The sequence below is a fragment of the Coregonus clupeaformis genome, chromosome 27, assembly GCF_020615455.1.
Source record: "Coregonus clupeaformis isolate EN_2021a chromosome 27, ASM2061545v1, whole genome shotgun sequence".
In the NCBI taxonomy this organism is placed as follows: domain Eukaryota; kingdom Metazoa; phylum Chordata; class Actinopteri; order Salmoniformes; family Salmonidae; genus Coregonus; species Coregonus clupeaformis.
Genome location: NC_059218.1, coordinates 36,380,170 through 36,403,342, shown reverse-complemented (window position 1 = coordinate 36,403,342; position 23,173 = coordinate 36,380,170). Strand labels below are relative to the sequence as shown.

At 44.1% G+C, this 23,173-nt stretch overlaps 1 protein-coding gene and 1 pseudogene across 1 annotated transcript; both read right to left on the bottom strand.

Moving 5' to 3' along the window:
* Window positions 1–3,888: 3,888 nt before the first annotated feature.
* Window positions 3,889–4,620, bottom strand: LOC121541340 (claudin-4-like). Its single transcript, XM_041850318.1, has one exon. It carries the CDS (start codon window positions 4,618–4,620, stop codon window positions 3,889–3,891), a length of 732 nt encoding a protein of 243 aa, XP_041706252.1.
* Window positions 4,621–19,638: 15,018 nt separating this feature from the next.
* LOC123481991 lies at window positions 19,639–20,644 on the bottom strand (annotated as a pseudogene).
* Window positions 20,645–23,173: the final 2,529 nt, after the last annotated feature.

The following is a 23,173-nucleotide window of genomic DNA, read 5'->3' as shown; positions in this document are numbered from 1 at the left end:
TTACGAACAGAACCAGATCAAAACTATGTCCTTGTAGTTCCTCACTACTCAGACACAGACACCTATAAGGAACTAGGTAGAAATGGGGAGTCTGGTGATATCAACTCAACTTCAGAATTACCATCAAATATTAGGAAGAATTCATAATTACGTCTGCAGCAGTGACCAAATGGGGAAAACACAGTTAGGTTTAAATCTAAATCAGTTGATATGAACAGAGAGACCAATTTCTTTTGCCCTTTTACAGGAAACCATAGTTAGAAATTAATGAAGCAGACGTGAAGTTGAGCGTTTATGGTAAATAGGTCAGGCTGGTGTCTGCGTTCGATAAGAGATATCAGGTGTAAACTTGGCCTAGGGTTGGCAGGACAGAAACAGACAGGAAGTGATGGGTGTGAAAACAGCAAGTAACTTGCACACAGCTGTCATGGAGCCCTTACCGACTGATTCTGACAGTTGTTTTTACCAAAATGTGTTAGCCACAGCTTTATAGGGTGTTTACATTTCATAATTGCCTGAAATAAATAAGATATTAACGCACATTAATAATTTTTGCCGTTCATTTATAGGGGAAATGTCCATTTTGGGGGGTAGGGGGTCCCCTCAAAGGCATTTTGAAATGGGCTCCCAAATTGCTAAGTCCACCCTAGCTTACATTGGCGATGATGGAATCGTATTTTTGACCCACTAACATCTGGTTATCAACTCAGACCACGAGGTAGGAAGAAGCACGAGGTTCCACCAAATGAAGTCAGGAGTCAGCACAAGAGTTGCAATTTAATAAGAGTTGCATTTTATTCTAAATAATAATGGAAAAGTTGTTTAATTTGGTGGTATTTCCACCACCTATAGAAACATCCCACTTCAACCCCAGCCCTTAGACAGCATGCTTACATCTCCCTCTCAAGTGGTTTTAAAAGGAAGTGGTAACTGTGAATCAATTCTGTGCATCACTGATTCAACACATGGCAATATTTTTTATGTGGCCATTTTTAGTAAGGGTTACTGATTCAAATAACATTATCAGTCCCTGAAAGTGCCAGTGTGGGTGCAGGCTTTTGTTCCAGCCAAGCAGTAACACACCTGATTCAACTGATCAAAGTCTGCATTGAAGACTAACATTTTAAGTGTAGCCATTATCAATAATCATATTGCTGAAAACTATACTGTATGTATTGCTTACAACCTATTGCTTAGAGTGGTAGAATGGCTCAGATAAATTAAGGTTGTGTAAGACACGATTTAGGGAATCAGAGACAGTTGTCAACTCAGGCTTTACTCATGAAGCAGCAGCAGACTATGGTCCCTCCTATCAGAAGCAGTGAAGAGGCCCACCTATTAAATTCAGCTGAGAACATCAGGTTATTACTCCGCAGGAAGTTCTCATGGTCCGAGTTTAGTGTCAAGTCAAGGGCAACCAAGAAGATCAAGTTCAGGTGGATGAGACCAGCCAGGATGAAGAGTATTCTGCCAAAGATAATCACTTCAACTTTAGACATATTCATATTTCTCTGGGTACAGTTGGTGCACTGTAGATGAGATGGAGAGTATCATCCCTAGCAACCCTAGAATAATGGAGAAGTAGGTGATGATCTGAGTTAGTCTGACCTCTCTGTACTGTGGAAAGTCCATCAATCCCGATGTAAACAAAGCACAGGCCACTATGGAGACAATCCATCCCATTACTCCCATAGTGATGCCCACGATCTCCATGCCCATCAACATGCACTTCCTGGAAGAACAAGGATGTGACTCAACAAAGAGACTCCAGAACAGTGGAGATGTTATATTTCCAGAGAAGATCCTGGATGCTACAGGCCTACAGCTTCATTCTTTGCAAGCAAAGTTCTAAAACAGCAGATTGTTCAACGTTCTTTTCTCACAGATGTTTGTTGCAGAGTTCTTCTGTGATACTAGAGAGCCCGGCCAGTCAGAAGCCCAAGGGCGCTTGACGTCATCTGCTGCCATGGAAACACAACCTGTACAGATGTGGTGAAGTGTGTGGTCGTTACCGTGTGTGAGGAACTGGTGAGCCTGTTTCTACCCCAACTGTTTTGTTGTTGTCCTGGCAAAAGTAAGCAATATGGCAATATTGCACAAGCTCCCCTAAGACTTTTTGAGGACTAATTCTGTGCACTAATATTGAGAAACACTGTGATATGGTTACATAAGATCAGATGAGATACCAGTGATGGAATTTAAGTGAGTTGTTAAGTTGGGAATGTCTCTCTTAAAGCAGTAGCAACTAGACTATGGTCCCAACCACAATATGACATAAACTCCTCTATGGCCTTTTGCAGACAGAACTGTTAGTAAGAGGTTGATTGAGTCGTTGTTGAGTCTGTCTGGTTCCTCTTGAAGATGCAGCAGCAGAGTGTGTTCCATCCTATCAGGAGCATGGAGGCAGACCACCTATTGAATTGAGCCAAGTAACCCAAAACACTTGCCTGTGCCCATGCCCAGGAGAAGGGCGGCCGCCCCCCAGCCGAAGTACAGCAAGGCCCCCAGCTCAGTCTTTCCTCCAATCCTAGTGGAGGAATCACTGATGATTGAAATGGCTACCATGGAAACAGGGATGAGGATGAAAATTCCGGCCAGGATGAAAAGTTTTCCAGAGATGATTATCAACTTGGCGTAAGAAGTTTATTATTTAATGCAGTATGTGCACTTGGTTCCGACCACGTAGACCTTGACCCCCAAAACCCCCAGGATTTACCAACAAAGTTCTAGAACAACATAACATTATCTTCTACATGTTCTCACCTTCTGATTCCACTGTAACTGGAGATCTGGGTTAGTCACAAGGCCACTACATCTACGTGATGCTGGGATGTCACTTAAATATGTTGTCATGAAAACAACCTATTCATTCAGATGTTGGGCAGTATGTGGTTGAGACCCGCTTGAGGGAGATACTGGTGACATTCAGAGTTAGATTGAAACTACATGCTGAAAAACCCTTGAGTGTGTAATAAATAATTGTAAGGTTGGATTGATGGACTGAAATGAACTATACAATAGACTAAATAGATTAATGATAACAGCTTCATGGACATGGCTTGATATAATTCTACACTATGATATATGTTTCAGTCAGAATGTCCCAGTCACTGACTGTAGCTTGTGGTTAACGTGGTGAACATAAACAGGAAATGCACGGCAACAACCAGGAAACGCTTTGCAGTCAGATACGTTTTTTTATTTGAACATCTTTAACAAAGTTAAACAATCAACTTCTGATTCAATTATTTCTCTACTTAAATTCATCCCATTTTAAAGAAACATAAAGAGAAGTATCTATACGGGATTTGGAAATCAGAGAGGTAACAGTGAGAATACTTCCCTTCATTGTAGTCTCCTCAGGAACAACTTCTCACAGTCTAAATTAACTGAATGTTTGAACACAATATGTCATAAACTCCCCTTTGACCTGTTAAAGAGAAGGTGGAACAATAACGATGTTTCTTTCACACCTATCTAGTCCCTTCTGATATTCTAACATTGAACAGATAGGATAGAGGCCATTTTTCATCATAGAATTACATATAGAATCACAATTCTTGGATCCCTATGGTTTTTATAACAAGAAAGTACAGCTTCTGGACAGAGACATTAGTGGGAGGCTGATGTAGTCGTTGTTGAGTCTGGGTTCTTCCTCTTCAAGGTGCTGCAGCAGAGTATGGTCCCTCCTATCAGGAGCATGGAGGCGGACCATCTACAGAATTCAGCAAAAAAGAACAAAACCTCCCACCGGTATTTTGGAATATTCTGTGTCAAGTAATAGACCAAGAAGACAGTGGTGAGTTGCAGGGTACCAGACAGGATGAAGAATATTCCAACGATGAACCTGGCCTTGACCCTGGTCCTGTTACTCTTGATGCAGTTACATCACTTGGTCCCAAAGATGGACCCCATCACTCCTAGAGCTCCCAGGATGGTGGAGATGCAGGTGATCTTCAGCATATCCATCGGTATTTCCCAATATGGGCCGAAAATAGTCATATAACAGGGCACTAGGGAGACTACCCATCCACAGATTCCCATCATCCATCCAAAGACTCCCACAGTGATGCACAGTATGAAACCTCCAATCAGGAAAAGGGCGGCCGCCCCCCAGCCGAAGTACAGCGAGGCCCCCAGCTCAGCCTTCCCTCCGATCAACATGGAGTAGTCACTGTTAAATGATCTGGCTACCATGGAAACAGGGAAGAGGATGAGAATTCCGGCCAGCAAGAAAAGTATTCCAGAGATAATTATCAACTTGGCCTGAGACGTTTGTTCTTTGATGCAGTTGGTGCACTTGGCTCCAACCATGGAGACCGTGACCCCCAGAACTCCCAGGATGATGGCAGTGAGGATCATGGCTCCGGCATACTCCATACTGGGGGGCCTGTTCCCCCTTAAGTTGTGCACATTACACTGTGTCTGTCCCGTGCTTTGGGTCACACAACTCATCCACAGCCCGCGCAAGTACACCTCTGTGGTGATAAAGTTATCTGCTATGAAGGTTGTCTCTATCCAGGTGGGGAGTGCACAGATCACGATGGTAAGTATTAATCCTATGACTCCCAGGGCAATGCCCATGACCTCCACCATTTCCACAATATCCACGATATCCATGCCCATCAAAATGCTTTATCACTGACTGTGTCTCGCTCAGCAGATTCGTTCACTCTGATGTTCGTTGCTGAGGTATTCTATAAGATTGGAGAGCTGAGCCACTCAGAAAACCTCTATAACTGCTCAATGCTGTGATGTCACTTAAATATATTGTCATGGAAACATAAATCCTATCAATACGGGTGTGGGGTAGTATGTGGTTGCGACCCAAATGTGTGAAAAACTCGACTTATTTTCAAACTCTCAAGATTTTCAGATAATCTTACACCCACGGCCTGTTCTGAGAAGAAATTATAAAGGTACGCCTCACAGTTTTTTAACCGCATCCCTTATTGCTGTTTTCACCTTCCTAATATTGAGTTGCACCCCCCCTTTTGCCCTCAAAACAGCCTAAATTCAACGGGCATGGAGTATACAAGATTTTGTACTCAATGTATATGAAGACACTGGTGTGGTGCTGGAGATAATGAATATTATTTTACAAATAAGCAGTCAATTTTTAAGAAATGTAAAGTCCCACCAAAAAGCAGGTATTACATTTTAGTCATTTAGCAGACGCTCTTATCCAGAGCGACTTACAGGAGCAATTAGGGTTAAGTGCCTTGCTCAAGGGCACATTTACGTCATTTAGCAGACGCTCTTATCCAGAGCGACTTACAAATTGGTGCATTCACCCTATAGCCAGTGGGATAACCACTTTACAATTGTTTTTTTTTAAATTAATTTATAAATTAATTTTTTTTTGGGGGGTAGAAGGAGTACTTTATCCTATCCCAGGTATTCCTTAAAGAGGTGGGGTTTCAAATGTCTCCGGAAGGTGGTGAGTGACTCCGCTGTCCTGGCGTCGTGAGGGAGCTTGTTCCACCATTGGGGTGCCAGAGCAGCGAACAGTTTTGACTGGGCTGAGCGGGAGCTATGCTTCCGCAGAGGAAGGGGAGCCAGCAGGCCAGAGGTGGATGAACGCAATGCCCTCGTTTTGGTGTAAGGACTGATCAGAGCCTGAAGGTACGGAGGTGCCGTTCCCCTCACTGCTCCATAGGCAAGCACCATGGTCTTGTAACGGATGCGAGCTTCAACTTGAAGCCAGTGGAGTGTGCGGAGGAGGGGGGTGACGTGAGAGAACTTGGGAAGGTTGAACACCAGACGGGCTGCGGTATTCTGGATGAGTTGTAGGGGTTTAATGGCACAGGCAGGGAGCCCAGCCAACAGCGAGTTGCAGTAATCCAGACGGGAGATGACAAGTCCCTGGATTAGGACCTGTGCCGCTTCCTGTGTAAGGCAGGGTCGTACTCTCCGAATGTTGTAGAGCATGAACCTGCAGGATCGGGTCACCGCCTTTGATGTTAGCGGAGAACGACAGGGTGTTGTCCAGGGTCACGCCAAGGCTCTTCGCACTCTGGGAGGAGGACACAACGGAGTTGTCAACCGTGATGGCGAGATCATGGAACGGGCAGTCCTTCCCCGGGAGGAAGAGCAGCTCCGTCTTGCCAGGGTTCAGCTTGAGGTGGTGATCCGTCATCCATACTGATATGTCTGCCAGACATGGAGAGATGCGATTCACCGCCTGGTTATCAGAAGGGGGAAAGGAGAAGATTAGTTGTGTATCGTCAGCGTAGCAATGATAGGAGAGGCCATGTGAGGATATGACAGAGCCAAGTGACTTGGTGTATAAGGAGAATAGGAGAGGGCCTAGAACTGAGCCCTGGGGGACACCAGTGGTGAGAGCACGTGTTGCGGAGACAGCTTCTCGCCACGCCACTTGGTAGGAGCGACCGGTCAGGTAGGACGCAATCCAGGAGTGAGCCGCGACGGAGATGCCCAGCTCGGAGAGGGTGGAGAGGAGGATCTGATGGTTCACAGTGTCAAAGGCAGCAGACAGGTCTAGAAGGACAAGAGCAGAGGAGAGAGAGTTAGCTTTAGCAGTGCGGAGAGCCTCCGTGACACAGAGAAGAGCAGTCTCAGTTGAATGACCAGTCCTGAAACCTGACTGGTTTGGATCAAGAAGGTCATTCTGGGAGAGATAGCAAGAGAGTTGGCTAAAGACGGCACGCTCAATAGTTTTGGACAGAAAAGAAAGAAGGGATACTGGTCTGTAGTTGTTGACATCAGTGGGATCGAGTGTTGGTTTTTTGAGAAGGGGTGCAACTCTCGCTCTCTTGAAGACGGAAGGGACATAGCCAGCGGTCAAGGATGAGTTGATCAGCAAGGTGAGGTAGGGGAGAAGGTCACCGGAGATGGTCTGGAGAAGAGAGGAGGGGATGGGGTCAAACGGGCAGGTTGTTGGGCAGCCTGCAGTCACAAGTCGCAGGATTTTATCTGGAGAGAGAGGGGAGAAAGAAGTCAAAGCATAGGGTAGGGCAATGTGAGTAGGACCAGCAGTGTCATTAGACTTAACAAATGAGGATCGGATGTCGTCAACCTTCTTCTCAAAGTGGTTGACGAAGTCATCCACAGAGAGAGAGGAGGGGGGGGGGGGGATTCAGCAGGGAGGAGAATGTGGCAAAGAGCTTCCTAGGGTTAGAGGCAGATGCTTGGAATTTAGAGTGGTAGAAGGTGGCCTTAGCAGCAGAAACAGATGAAGAAAATGTAGAGAGGAGGGAGTGAAAAGATGCCAGGTCGGCAGGGAGTTTAGTTTTCTTCCATTTCCGCTCCGCTGCCCGGAGCTCTGTTCTGTGAGCTCGCAATGAGTCATCAAGCCACGGAGCTGGAGGGGAGGACCGAACCGGCCGGGAGGATAGGGGACACAGAGAGTCAAAGGATGCAGAAAGGGAGGAGAGGAGGGTTGAGGAGGCAGAATCAGGAGATTGGAGGGAGAACGATTGAGCAGAGGGAAGAGATGATAGGATGGAAGAGGAGAGAGTAGTGGGAGAGAGAGAGCGAAGGTTGCGGCGGTGCATTACCATCTGTGTAGGGGCAGAGTGAGTAGTGTTGGAGGAGAGCGAGAGAGAAAAGGAAACAAAGTAGTGGTCGGAGACATGGAGGGGAGTTGCAGTGAGATTAGTAGAAGAGCAGCATCTAGTAAAGATGAGGTCAAACGTATTGCCTGCCTTGTGAGTTGGGGGGGACGGTGAGAGGGTGAGGTCAAAAGAGGAGAGGAGTGGAAAGAAGGAGGCAGAGAGAAATGAGTCAAATGTAGACGTAGGGAGGTTGAAATCCCCCAAAACTGTGAGGGGTGAGCCATCCTCAGGAAAGGAGCTTATCAAGGCGTCAAGCTCATTGATGAACTCTCCAAGGGAACCTGGAGGGCGATAGATGACAAGGATATTAAGCTTAAATGGGCTAGTGACTGTGACAGCATGGAATTCAAATGAGGAGATAAACAGATGGTCTAGGGGAAAAATTCAGAATGTCCACTTGGGAGAGATGAGGATTCCTGTGCCACCACCCCTCTGACCAGATGCTCTCGGGGTATGCGAGAACACATGGTCAGACGAAGAGAGAGCAGTAGGAGTAGCAGTGTTTTCTGTGGTAATCCATGTTTCCGTCAGCGCCAGGAAGTCAAGGGAATGGAGGTTAGCATAGGCTGGGATGAAGTCAGCTTTGTTGGCAGCAGAACGGCAGTTCCAGAGGCTGCCTGAGACCTGGAACTCCAGGTGTGGGGTGCATGCAGGGACCACCAGGTTAGAGAGGCAGCAGCCACGCGGTGTGAGGCGTTTGTGTAGCCTGTGCGGAGAGGAGAGAACAGGGATAGGCAGAGGCATAGTTGACAGGCTGTAGCAAATGGCTACAATAATGCAGAGGAGATCGGAATGAAATGAACTAAACATCAGGGAAAGGAGAGAGTAGGGCCTCCCTCACCAAAACTTCCAACTCAGAAACTATAATTGTTTCACTGAACCACCCGAATAAAAAACTCTCCCAACTTCCACTTTAGAAATTAGAATTGTTGTGAACTACAGCGGTTCAATGTTTCAAGGAATAGACTCAACTTACTTTATTCAGCTAGCTAAATATGACACCATAGCTAACTAGCATGCTAGCATCCAATAACACACAGTTTAGCACCAATACTTGGTTACAACAAACTACCAATAGTGTGTTAACACACTAAACAGGTAATTCGTGTCTGTGTCTAGTTCCTTTCATAACGCAGCAAAAATTAAACGTTGGCTAGCTAGCACAAATATATTGTAATTAGCTGCTACAGTACAGTTAGCTGGTCGTGTTGGCTAGCTAGCAATGGCTACTGTAAAGCAGTTGATAATGGCATGGATTATGAGAGCGGAAGCGCAGCCTATCCAGCAATGAAGCACAGCGCCCATGGAAGGAGAGATTTGCCATTTGTGCCAGTTGATCTCGTATTAAGAAACATAAAAAACGATTGGTTTCCCCCCATTTAATTTAATTTGATTAAAAACCAAGCATAGCCTACCTTCCCCTTAATTAATCAAGGCTGGTTTAGCACTTCGCATAGGTACATATTTTTATCCTGGCCATACATTATCCAAGTAGCCTATGAATGAAGGGGTTTTAAATGGTCTGCTGAGAGTGCCTTGAAATATTTGAGTTTTTTTGCCCTCATGCTTTTTTATGATTCACAATTCACATACCCGCATACTTAATTTTGATTGTTCAAGTAGGCTATCCATCCCCATTTTCAAAGAGCGCCCCTCGTCCGATTACCAAAGACCCGCTCCTCCAAACTATTCAGTCCTCCTATAATGTCATATTAATGGCAGATTGTTTTGACAATGTGTCTTGCACATAGACAACAATATAATTGACAGGAGCCTAGTGTTTTGTATATTAGTGTAAATGTTTTGCATAAAGACATTTAGGCTTACGAGTGCACACAATGCCAGGGAACGAGAGAAATTAGATTATTGAAATCTTGCTTCTGACCCCATCCTATTTAGAAATATTTGTCACGATCGAGGTAAGGAGTAGACCAAGGCGCAGCGTGATGAACAAACATACTTTAATTAGTTAAAGTTTAAACATGAATACAAAACAAGAAACGACTCGTGACGTCCACAGTATCAATGACCGAACACGGAACAAAAACCCACAAACCCAAAGGGAAAAACGTAGAGTTTAAATATGGCTCCCAATCAGAGACAACCAGCCAACAGCTGACACTCGTTGCCTCTGATTGGGAGTCACTCAGGCAAAACATAGAAATCAACACAACAGAATACCAGAATACCAGCCCTAGGATATGTAAAGAAAGAAAGAACGGTTCACTGTTGACATGAAAGGGTTAATAGAAATGCCTGACATGTCTGCAGCCATGGACAAGTAGCTTTGTTATATGTTCTTAAACTACAAATAGGAATGTTTTAAAAAACACTGAATCATGTTGCAGGTTCAATTTTATAAACTAGTTTCATTGAAGTACGAAGGCAACAGATATAAAACATAACAGCAATTAGATAGTGATTTTAAAGTAATGGAGTATGGAGCGCTGCATGCTGCCTTCGTACTTCAATGGGAGATACAACACCTGTGTACAGCTGAACCAGTCTGACCTGGTCCTTGGCCTACAGGTGTTTGGGTTTATACATTTATTCACATTTATAAACTGCCCAGATGAAATGATTCAAACAGCACCAGTACTTACTTAGTCATATACTACCACATGCATGTCTGATGTTAGGGGTTGCTTCACAGCCTGGCGTGCCAGGACTCTAGACACCTGACTGGTGAATGAAACCACTGCAGGGGTTGGTTTAAAGATATTAGGTCAGAGAGAGAGAGAGAGCGAGAGAGCAAGAGAGCGAGAGAGAGAGAAAGAGAGAGAGACAGAGAGAGAGACAGAGAGAGAGAGAGAGAGAGAGAGAGAGAGAGAGAGAGAGAGAGAGAGAGAGAGAGAGGGGGGGAGAGAGAGAGAGAGAGAGACAGAGAGAGAGAGAGAGAGAGAGAGAGAGGGGGAGAGAGAGAGAGAGACTCACATGATGTGCCTAGAGTGTGATTGATGGACAACCCCCCCTCGATTCTGCCATATTGCATTCACCTATCCATTCCTATCAGATCTGTGAACGGGAGGTAACTTAAGCAGAAGGGGGGGTCCTATTTTCCAGCCTTGATCTTATACAAAGAACTCACTGCCAAGCATCAACCAATCGGGTGTCTGTATTTTTTTCAAGCCAACCACCATAACCCAATCAGTCTTCATGTTTTTCCTTATGAAGGCAGAATTTTCAGCAGGAGCCTATTGGCAATCTGGAAAAACGCACGGGGGACTTTGAGAGGATGAATGAAATACAAACTATTAAATTATGAATGGCCAGAAACTGTATCTCAGATCCACTCTATAGACCACACATGTCCAGTCTGTTGTAATACCAGGCATGGAAGACAGACAGAGTGTTGTCCAGTGGAGTGCACTTAGAGCTAGCAGTCAGCAAGTGGGAAGTTGGTGGGGGAGTTAAGGTTAGGGTTAGGTTAAGTGTTAGGGTTTAGGGAAAAAAGGATTTTGAACAGGAAATCAATTGTTTGATCCCAACAAGGAGAGTAAAACAAATATACTACAGCTCTGGGTGGTTCTAGAAGAGTGACCCTCTGAACTACCAGATATCTACTTGGTATGCATACTACAGCTCTGGGTGGTTCTAGAACAGTGACATCACTTAGCGTTGGATGGGCTTTTTCTCCTCGGTGTTTATGTCTCTATAAATCTCACAGGAGTTTATGAACACCATTATTGTTGCACACAGGTCAGAAAGAGACAGGTAGGTGAGTATTGAACACAGGTAAGATAGAGACAGGTAGGTGAGTATTGAACACAGGTAAGATAGAGACAGGTAGGTGAGTATTGAACACAGGTAAGATAGAGACAGGTAGGTGAGTATTGAACACAGGTAAGATAGAGACAGGTAGGTGAGTATTGAACACAGGTCAGAAAGAGGCAGGTAGGTGAGTGTTGAACACAGGTAAGATATAGACAGGTAGGTGAGTATTGAACACAGGGAAGAGAGAGACAGGTAGGTGAGTACTGAACACAGGTAAGAAAGAGGCAGGTAGGTGAGTGTTGAACACAGGTAAGATAGAGACAGGTAGGTGAGTATTGAACAGAGGTAAAATAGAGAAAGACAGGTGAGTATTGAACACAGGTAAGATAGAGAAAGGTAAGTGAGTGTTGAACACAGGTCAGATAGAGACAGGTAGGTGAGTATTGAACACATGTCAGAAAGAGACAGGTAGGTGAGTATTGAACACAGGTCAGAAAGAGACAGGTAGGTGAGTATTGAACACAGGTAAGATAGAGACAGGTAGGTGAGTATTGAACACAGGTAAGAAAGAGACAGGTAGGTGAGTATTGAACACAGGTCAGAACGAGACAGGTAGGTGGGCTAAGTGTTTATGAGCGTTATACAACTGGTGCAGTGGCACTAAAGCAGTTCATGTTGTTCTGTGTAAATCCCAGTGTCGTTGACAGACAGCTAATGGTCAGTCGGTCAGTCAGTCAGTGCTGAGACATCACTAAAGACCATGGCCTTGCTGTTACCCACTTGGCCATTTACAGTGCATTCAGAAAGTATTCAGACCCCTTGACTTTTTCCACATTTTGTTACATTACCTACTTGTTCTAAAATTGATTAAATTGTTTTTTTCCCTCATCAATCTACACACAATACCCCATAATGACTAAGAAAAAACAATTATTTTGAGATTTTACCAAATTTGTAAAAAAATAAATAAAAAAAAAACATACCTTGTTTACATAAGTATTCAGACCCTTTGCTACAAGACTCCAAATTGAGCTCGGGTGCATCTTGTTTCCATTGATCATCCTTGAGATGTTTCTACAACTTGATTGGAGTCCACCTGTGGTAAATTCTATTGATTCAACATGATTTGGAAAGGCACACACCTGTCTATATAAGGTCCCACAGCTGACAGTGCATGTCAGAGCAAAACACAAGCCATGAGGTCGAAGGAATTGTCCTTAGAACTCAGAGATAGGATTGTGTCGAGGCACAGATCTTGGGAAGGGTACCAAAAAATGTCTGCAGCATTGAAGGTCCCCAAGAACACAGTGGCCTCCATCATTGTTAAATGGAAGAAGTTTGGAACCACCAAGACTCTTCCTAGAGCTGGCTGCCCTGCCAAACTGAGCAAATAGGGGAGAAGGGCCTTGGTCAGGGAGGTGACCAAGATCTCGATTGTCACTTTGACAGAGCTCCACAGTTCCTCTGTGGAGATGGGAGAACCTTCCAGAAGGGCAACCATCTCTGCACCACTCCACCAATCAGGCCTTTAAGGTAGAGTGGCCAGACGGAAGCCACTCCTCAGCAAAAGGCATATGACAGCCCGCTTGGAGTTTTCCAAAAAAGGCACCTAAAGACTCTCAGACCAGGAGAAACAAGATTCTCTGGTCTGATTAATCCAAGATTTAACTCTTGGGCCTGAATGAAGCATGGTGGTGGCAACATGTTTTTCAGCGGCAGGGACTGGGAGACTAGTCGGGATCGAGGGAAAAATGAATGGAGCAAAGTACAGAGAGATCCTTGATTAAAACCTGCTCCAGAGCGCTCAGGACCCCAGACTGGGGCGAAGGTTCACCTTCCAACAGAACAACGACCCTAAGCACACAGCCAAGACAACGCAGGAGTGGCTTCAGGACAAGTCTATGAATGTTCCTGAGTGGCACAGCCAGAGCCTGGACTTGAACCCAGGCTCTGGGTTCTCCCGTCTGGATTACTGCAACTCGCTGTTGGCTGGGCTCCCTGCCTGTGCCATTAAACCCCTACACCTCATCCAGAATGCCGCAGCCCGTCTGGTGTTCAACCTTCCCAAGTTCTCTCACGTCACCCAGCTCCTCCGCACACTCCACTGGCTTCCAGTTGAAAATCGCATCCGTTACAAGACCATGGTGCTTGCCTATGGAGCAGTGAGGGGAACGGCACCTCCGTACCTTCAGGCTCTGATCAGTCCCTACACCCAAACGAGGGCATTGCGTTCATCCACCTCTGGCCTGCTGGCTCCCCTTCCTCTGCGGAAGCATAGTTCCCGCTCAGCCCAGTCAAAACTGTTCGCTGCTCTGGCACCCCAATGGTGGAACAGGCTCCCTCACGACGCCAGGACAGCGGAGTCACTCACCACCTTCCGGAGACATTTGAAACCCCACCTCTTTAAGGAATACCTGGGATAGGATAAAGTAATCCTTCTACCCCCCCCAAAAAAATAAAAAAATTAAATAATAATAATAATAATTGGAAAGTGGTTATCCCACTGGCTATAGGGTGAATGCACCAATTTGTAAGTCGCTCTGGATAAGAGCGTCTGCTAAATGATGTAAATGTGCCCTTGAGCAAGGCACTTAACCCTAATTGCTCCTGTAAGTCGCTCTGGACAAGAGCGTCTGCTAAATGACTAAAATGTAAATGTAAATGTGAACCCGGTCTAACATCTCTGGAGAGACCTGAGAATAGTTGTGTAGCGACGCTCCCCATCCAACCTTACAGAGCTTGAGAGGATCTGCAGAGGAAAATGGGAAAAACTCCCCAAATACAGGTGTGCCAAGCTTGTAGTTTCATAGTTGTAGTGTAGTGTTTTTGCTTTGTCATTATGATGTATTGTGTGTATATTGATGAGGGGAAAAAACGATTTAATACATTATAAAATAAGGCTGTAACGTAACAAAATGTTTAAAAGTTCAAGGTGTCTGAATACCTTCCGAATGCAGTGTATATTGGTCTAACAAGACAGACAAAGTCTGGGTTTCATATCCTCTTATAGTATAAATAAGGATAAAGTACCCTTCCCTCAGAGATAAAGGACTCTTTCCTCTGGGATAAACAACCCTTCCCTCAGGGATAATTAAAATACCTGTCACGATCGTTATGAGAAGCGGACCAAGGCGCAGCGTGATAGGCGTACATACTTTATTTAGTGTACACAACACGAACCAAAACAACAAAACGATACGTGAAGTCCTAGGTCATACAACAAACCAAACAGAACAAGATCCCACAAAACTAAAATGCAAAAAGGCTGCCTAAGGATTGGCCCCAATCAGAGACAACGAGCTACAGCTGTCTCTGATTGGGAACCAACCTGGCCAACATAGATATACACGATCTAGAACGAAAAACATAGAAAACTAAACAATGAAAATCCACACCCTGGCTCAACATTTAAGAGTCCCCAGAGCCAGGGCGTGACAATACCCTTCACTCAGGGAGAAAGAACCCTTCCCTCAGGGATAATTAAAAGACCGTTCCCTCAGAGATAAAGGTCACTTCTCTCAGGGATAAAACACTCTTCCCTCAGGGATAAAGGACACTTCCGTCAAGGATGAAGAACTCTACCCTCAGAGATGAAACACCCTTCCCTCAGGGATAATGTACCCTTCCCTCAGAGATAAAGGACCCTTCCCCCAGGAATAAATAAAGGACCCTTCACTCAAGGAGAGATAAAGGACCCTTCCCTCATTGATAAAACACTCTTCCCTCTGGGATAAAGGACCCTTCCCTCTGGGATAAAGGACTCTTCCCTCAGGGATAAAGTACTCTTCCCTCAGAGATAAATGACCCTTCCCCCAGGGATAAATAAAGGACCCTTTCCTCAGGGATAAAACACTCTTCCCTCTGGGATATAGGACCTTTCCTCAGGGATAAAACACTTTTCCCTCTGGGATATAGGACCCTTCCCTTAAGGATGAATGACCCTTCACTCAGGGATAAAGGACAAGGTGAAGGACCCAAACATAGGGCTCTAGTCAAAAGTAGTTTACTATGTAGGGAATAGGGTTCCATTTGTGGCGCACTCAAGGACAGGTGTTCACAGGAACACAAAGTAATGACTCAAATCAAAGCAGCATCAAGTAGACGAGTTCATATTCTTCATAAAGGATTGGCTGAGTTCAGGGACATACATGTATATTGGCTATACACTGCCTTTCTTTGTCTGTCTGTCTGTCTGCCTGCCTGTCTGTCTACATACAGTGGGGGAAAAAAGTATTTAGTCAGCCACCAATTGTGCAAGTTCTCCCACTTAAAAAGATGAGAGAGGCCTGTAATTTTCATCATAGGTACACGTCAACTATGACAGACAAAATGAGAAAAGAAATTCCAGAAAGTCACATTGTAGGATTTTTTATGAATTTATTTGCAAGTTATGGTGGAAAATAAGTATTTGGTCAATAACAAAAGTTTCTCAATACTTTGTTATATACCCTTTGTTGGCAATGACACAGGTCAAACGTTTTCTGTAAGTCTTCACAAGGTTTTCACACACTCTTGCTGGAATTTTGGCCCATTCCTCCATACAGATCTCCTCTAGAGCAGTGATGTTTTGGGGCTGTCGCTGGGCAACACAGACTTTCATCTGACCATATGACATTCTCCCAATCCTCTTCTGGATCATCCAAATGCACTCTAGCAAACTTCAGACGGGCCTGGACATGTACTGGCTTAAGCAGGGGGACACGTCTGGCACTGCCGGATTTGAGTCCCTGGCGGCGTAGTGTGTTACTGATGGTAGGCTTTGTTACTTTGGTCCCAGCTCTCTGCAGGTCATTCACTAGGTCCCCCCGTGTGGTGCTGGGATTTTTGCTCACCGTTCTTGTGATCGTTTTGACCCCACTGGGTGAGATCTTGCGTAGAGCCCCAGATCGAGGGAGATTATCAGTGGTCTTGTATGTCTTCCATTTCCTAACAATTGCTCCCACAGTTGATTTCTTCAAATCAAGCTGCTTACCTATTGCAGATTCAGTCTTCCCAGCCTGGTGCAGGTCTACAATTTTGTTTCTGGTGTCCTTTGACAGCTCTTTGGTCTTGGCCATAGTGGAGTTTGGAGTGTGACTGTTTGAGGTAAGGTGACTTTTATACTGATAACAAGTTCAAACAGGTGCCATTAATACAGGTAATGAGTGGAGGACAGAGGAGCCTCTTAAAGAACAAGTTACAGGTCTGTGAGAGCCAGAAATCTTGCTTGTTTGTAGGTGACCAAATACTTATTTTCCACCATAATTTGCAAATAAATTCATTAAAAATCCTGCAATGTGATTTTCTGGATTTGTTTTCTCTCAATTTGTCTGTCATAGTTTACGTGTACCTATGATGAAAATTACAGGCCTCTCTTATCTTTTTAAGTGGGAGAACTTGCACAATTGGTGGCTGACTAAATACTTTTTTCCCCACTATACACAGAAGGTCAGTAGAAATAGAACAGTTGTTGACACTCTATGGGGAGATCTGTAAAGGGCAGATCAAAACAAAGAGTCAGTGTATAGCCAAATACATTTCCTTAAACCCCTTGGATCGTGCTGAGGAATATGAGACCCAACACACACCAACACAATATATTTCATAAGATCCCTGGGTGACCCTACAGCAATAAAGGAGCTGTAAACAAAAATACAACACTGTATGCCGTTCATCCCTGACTTTTTCATTTCTACTGAAAATGACTTTACGAACAGAACCAGATCAAAACTATGTCCTTGTAGTTCCTCACTACTCAGACACAGACAACAATAAGGAACTAGGTAGAAATGGGGAGCCTGGTGATATCAACTCAACTTCAGAATTACTATCAAATATTAGGAAGAAGTCATAATTACGTCTGCAGCTGTGACCAAATGGGGAAAACACAGTTAGGTTTAAATCTAAATCAGTTGATATGAAAAGATAGACCAATTTCTTTTGCCCTTTTACAGGAAACCATAGTGAGAAATTAATGAAGCAGACGTGAAGTTGAGCGTTTGTCACACCCTGGCTCCGGGACTCATGATGTTGAGCCAGGGTGTGTTCATTCTATGTTTGTATTTCTATATTGGCCTGAGTGACTCCCAATCAGAGGCAACGAGTGTCAGCTGGTGCTGGGTGTCTCTGATTGGGAGCCATATTTAAACTGTGTCTTTCCCTTTGTGGTTGTGGGTTTTTGTTCTTATTTGGTTTGTGTAAACCTTAGACATCACGTTGTCGTCTGTTGTTTTGATCGGTTGATCATTATTATTATTAATAAATGTGTTCACCCTCAACGCTGCGCTTTGGTGCTCCTCCTTAGACGACCGTGACAGCGTTTATGGTAAATAGGTCAGGCTGATGTCTGCGTTCGATAAGAGATGTCAGGTGAAAACTTGGCCTAGGGTTGGCAGGACAGAAACAGAGAGGAAGTGATGGGTGTGAAAACAGCAAGTAACTTGCACACAGCTGTCATGGGTCCCTTACCGACTGATTCTGACAGTTGTTTTTACCCAAATGTGTTAGCCACAGCTTTATAGGGTGTTTACATTTCATAATTGCCTGAAATAAATAAGAAATTAACGCACTTTAATAATTTTAGCGGTTCATTTATAGGGGAAATGTCCATTTTGGTGGGTAGGGGGTCCCCTCAAAGGCATTTTGATATGGGCTCCCAAATCGCTAAGTCCACCCTAGCTTACATTGGCGATGATGGAATCGTACTTTTGACACACTAACTTCTGGTTATCAACTCAGACCACGGGGTAGGAAGAAGAACGAGGTTCCACCAAATGAAGTCAAGAGACAGCACAAGAGTTGCAATTTAATAAGAGTTGCATTTTATTGTAAATAATAATGGAAAAGTTGTTTAATTTGGTGGTATTTCCACCACCTATAGAAACATTCCTCTTCAACCCCAGCCCTTAGACAGCATGCTTACATCTCCCTCTCAAGTGGTTTTAAAAGGAAGTGGTAACTGTGAATCGATTCTGTGCATCACTGATTCAACACATGGCAATATATTTTATGTGGCCATTTATAGTAAGGGTTACTGATTCAAAGAACAATATCAGTCCCTGAAAGTGCCAGTTGTTCCAGCCAGGCAGTAACACACCTGATTCAACTGATCAAAGTCTGCATTGAAGACTAACATTTTAAGTGTAGCCAGTATCAATCATCATATTGCTTTCAAGAACAAGGATGTGACTCAACAAAGAGACAGAGAGAGAGAGAGAAGAGAGCAGGGCGGCCGCCCCCAGCCGAAGTACAGCAAGGCCTCCAGCTCAGTCTTTCCTCCAATCCTAGTGGAGGAATCACTGATGATTGAAATGGCTACCATGGAAACAGGGATGAGAATGAAAATTCCGGCCAGGATGAAAAGTTTTCCAGAGATGATTATCAACTTGGCCTGAGAAGTTTATTCTTTGATGCAGTTGGTGCACTTGGTTCCGATCACGTAGACCTTGACCCCCAAAACCCCCAGGATTTACCAACAAAGTTCTTTAACAACATAACATTATCTTCCACATGTTCTCACCTTCTGATTCTACTGTAACTGGAGATCTGGGTTAGTCACAAGGCCACTACATCTACGTGATGCTAGGATGTCACTTAAATATATTGTCATGAAAACAACCTATTCATTCAGATGTTGGGCAGTATGTGGTTCAGACCTGCTTGAGGGAGATACTGGTGATATTCAGAGTTAGATTGAAACTACATGCTGAAAAACCCTTGAGTGTGAAATACATAATCGTAAGGTTGGATTGATGGACTGAAATGAACTATACAATAGACTAAATAGATTAATGATAACAGTTTCATGGACATGGCTTGATATAATTCTACACTAGGATATATGTTTCAGTCAGAAGGTCCCAGTCACTGACTGTAGCTTGTGGTTAACGTGGTGAACATAAACAGGAAATGCACGGCAACAACCAGGAAACGCTTTGCAGTCAGATAAGTTTTTTATTTGAACATCTTTAACAGAGTTAAACAATCAACTTCTGATTCAACTCTTTCTCCACTTACATTCATCCCATTTTAAAGAAACATCAAGAGAAGTATCTATATGGGCATCGGAAATCAGAGAGGTAACAGTGAGAATACTTCCCTTCATTGTAGTCTCCTAAGGAACAACTTCTCACAGTCTAAATTAACTGAATGTTTGAACACAATATGTCATAAACTCCCTTTTGACCTGTTTAAGAGAAGGTGGAATAATAACTATGTTGCTTTCACACCTATCTAGTCCCTTCTGATATTCTAACATTGAACAGATAGAATAGAGGCCATTTTTCATCATATAATTACATATAGAATCACAATTCTTGGATCCCCTATGGTTTTTATAACAAGAAAGTACAGCTTCTTGACAGAGACATTAGTGGGAGGCTGATGTAGTCGTTGTTGAGTCTGGGTTCTTCCTCTTCAAGGTGCTGCAGCAGAGTATGGTCCCTCCTATCAGGAGCATGGAGGGGGACCATCTACAGAATTCAGCAAAAAAGAACAAAACCTCCCACCGGTATTTTGAAATATTCTGTGTCAAGAAATAGACCAAGAAGACAGTGGTGAGTTGCAGTGTACCAGCCAGGATGAAGAATATTCCAACGATGAACCTGGCCTTGACCCTGGTCCTGTTACTCTTGATGCAGTTACAGCACTTGGTCCCAAAGATGGACCCCATCACTCCTAGAGCTCCCAGGATGGTGGAGATGGAGGTGATCTTCAGCATATCCATCCGTATGTCCCAATATGGGCCCAATATAGTCATATAACAGGGCACTAGGGAGACTACCCATCCACAGATTCCCATCATCCATCCAAAGACTCCCACAGTGATGCACAGTATGAAACCTCCAATCAGGAGCATGGCGGCGCCCCAGCCGAAGTACAGCGAGGCCCCCCAGCTCATTCTTCCCTCCGATCCACTTGAAGTAGTCACTGTTGATTAATCTGGCTACCATGGAAACAGGGATGAGGATGAGAATTCCGGCCAGCAAGAAAAGTATTCCAGAGATAATTATCAACTTGGCCTGAGACGTTTGTTCTTTGATGCAGTTGGTGCACTTGGCTCCAACCATGGAGACCGTGACCCCCAGAACCCCCAGGATGATGGAAGTGATGATCATGGCTCCGGCATACTCCATACTGGGGGGCCTGTTCCCCCTTAAGTTGTGCACATTACACTGTGTCAATCCCGTGCTTTGGGTCACACAACTCATCCACAGGCCGCGCAAGTACACCTCTGTGGTGGTAACGTTAGCTGCTATGAAGGTTGTCTCTATCCAGGTGGGGAGTGCACAGATCACGATGGTAAGTATTAATCCTATGACTCCCAGGGCAATGCCCATGACCTCCACCATTTCCACAATATCCACGATATCCATGCCCATCAAAATGCTTTATCCCTGACTGCGTCTCGCTCAGCAGATTCGTTCACTCTGATGTTCGTTGCTGAGGTCTTCTATAAGATTGGAGAGCTGAGCCACTCAGAAAACCTCTATAACTGCTCAATGCTGTGATGTCACTTAAATATTTTGTCATGGAAACATAAATCCTATCAATACGGGTGTGGGGTAGTATGTGGTTGCGACCCAAATGTGTGAAAAACTCTACTTACTTTCAAACTCTCAAGATTTTCAGATAATCTTACACCCACGGCCTGTTCTGAGAAGAAATTATAAAGGTACGCCTCACAGTTTTTTAACCGCATCCTTTATTGCTGTTTTCACCTTCCTAATATTGAGTTGCACCCCCCCTTTTGCCCTCAAAACAGCCTAAATTCAACGGGCATGGAGTATACAAGATTTTGTACTCAATGTATATGAAGACACTGTTGTGGTGCTGGAGATAATGAATATGATTTTACAAATAAGCAGTCCCACCAAAAAGCAGGTCTACATGTAAAGCAGTTGATAATGGCATGGATTATGAGAGCAGAAGCGCAGCCTATCCAGCAATGAAGCACAGTGCCCATGGAAGGAGAGATTTGCCATTTGTGCCAGTTGATCTCGTATTAAGAAACATAAAAAACTATTGGTTTCCCCCCATTTCATTTAATTTGATTAAAAACCAAGCATAGCGTACCGTCCCCTTAATTAATCAAGGCTGGTTTAGCAGCTTCGCATAGGTACATATTTTTTTATCCTGGCCATACATTAGCCAAGTAGCCTATGAATTAAGCGGTTTTAAATGGTCTGCTGAGAGTGCCTTGAAATATTTGAGTTTTTTTGCAATCATGCTTTTTTATGATTCACAATTCACATACCTGCATACTTAATTTTGATTGTTCAAGTAGGCTATCCATCCCCATTTTCAAAGAGCGCCCCTCGTCCGATTACCAAAGACCCGCTCCTCCAAACTATTCAGTCCTCCTATAATGCCATATTAATGGCAGATTGTTTTGACAATGTGTCTCGGACATATGCAACAATATAATTGACAGGAGCCTAGAATTTTGTATATTAGTGTAAATGTTTTGCATAAAGACATTTAGGCTTACGAGTGCACAAAATGCCATGGAACGAGAGAAATTAGATTATTGAAATCTTGCTTCTGACTCCATCCTATTTAGAAATATTGTTGTTGTTTTAAAAATTAGATTGCTTGTTTTTCAATTAATTTGATTAAAAACCAAGCATAACCTCCTCAATGAAGGCTAAGCATAACCTGCCCAATGCATTCACTAAGATTTACTATTGGTGTTTTTAATAGAGCACTAGGATATGTAAAGAAAGAAAGACCTGTTCACTGTTGTCATGAAAGGGTTAATAGAAAGGAGAGAGAATGAAAGGAGGAAGAGAGGGAGAGTGAGCGAGAGAGGGGGCAAGGTAGAGAGAGAGAGAGAGAGAGAGAGAGAGAGAGAGAGAGAGAGAGAGAGAGAGAGAGAGAGAGAGAGGTGTGTGCGTGTACTTCCATACCTATATGAGATGGCAAGGTGAAGCTACTTTATGCTCATCTCAGTGATGTGCCTAGAGTGTGATTGATGGACAACCCCACCTCGATTCTGCCATATTGCTTTCACCTATCCATTCCTATCAAATCTGTGAACGGGAGGTAACTTAAGCAGAAGTGGGGTCCTATTTTCCAGCCTTGATCTTATTCAAAGAACTCACTGCCAATCATCAACCAATTTGGTGTCTGTATTTTTTTCAAGCCAACCACCATAACCCAATCAGTTTTCATGTTGTTTTTACTTATAAGGCCGAATTACAGAAGGAGCCTATTGGCGATCTGGAAAAACGCACAGAGGAAATTGACACTTAAGACACTTTGAGAGTATGAATAAAATACAATCTATTAAATTAAGAATGTCCAGAAACTGTATCTCAGATCCACACTTTTCCAGTCTGTTGTAATTCCAGGCATGGAAGACTGGGCCTCATAGTATACACCAAGCAGAGGGGGGAGAAAGGGGGGAGAGAAGGAAAGAGTAAGTGGTAAAGAAAGAGGAGATGAAAGAAGAAAGATACTGAGGGAGAGAGAGAGAGAGAGAGAGAGAGAGAGAGAGAGAGAGAGAGAGAGAGAGAGAGAGAGAGAGAGAGAGAGAGAGAGAGAGAGAGAGAGAGAGAGAGGGTAGAGATACTGAGTGAGATGTAGAGAGAGAGAGAGAGGTAGAGAGAGACTGAGGGAGAGAGAGAGAGACTGAGGGAGAAGTAGAGAGCGAGAGGGGGGGGAGACTGAGGGAGAGGTAGAGAAAGAGAGAGGTAGAGAGAGAGAGAGAGAGGGGGGAGACTGAGGGAGAGGTAGAGAGAGAGAGAGAGAGAGAGAGAGAGAGAGGTAGAGACTGAGGGACTTTGACTTCATGTCTTTCTTTAATGATACATCCTCATTTCATTAAAGCCTCACCCCTGTACTGCATACTCACCTTGCCCTCTACCCCACGATACAAAACAACGCCACACATCACAATAATG

What these genes read in the sequence shown, in the direction of transcription:
- LOC121541340 (XM_041850318.1), bottom strand. Translation starts at nt 4,620, where the DNA reads ATGGATATCGTGGATATTGTGGAAATGGTGGAGGTCATGGGCATTGCC.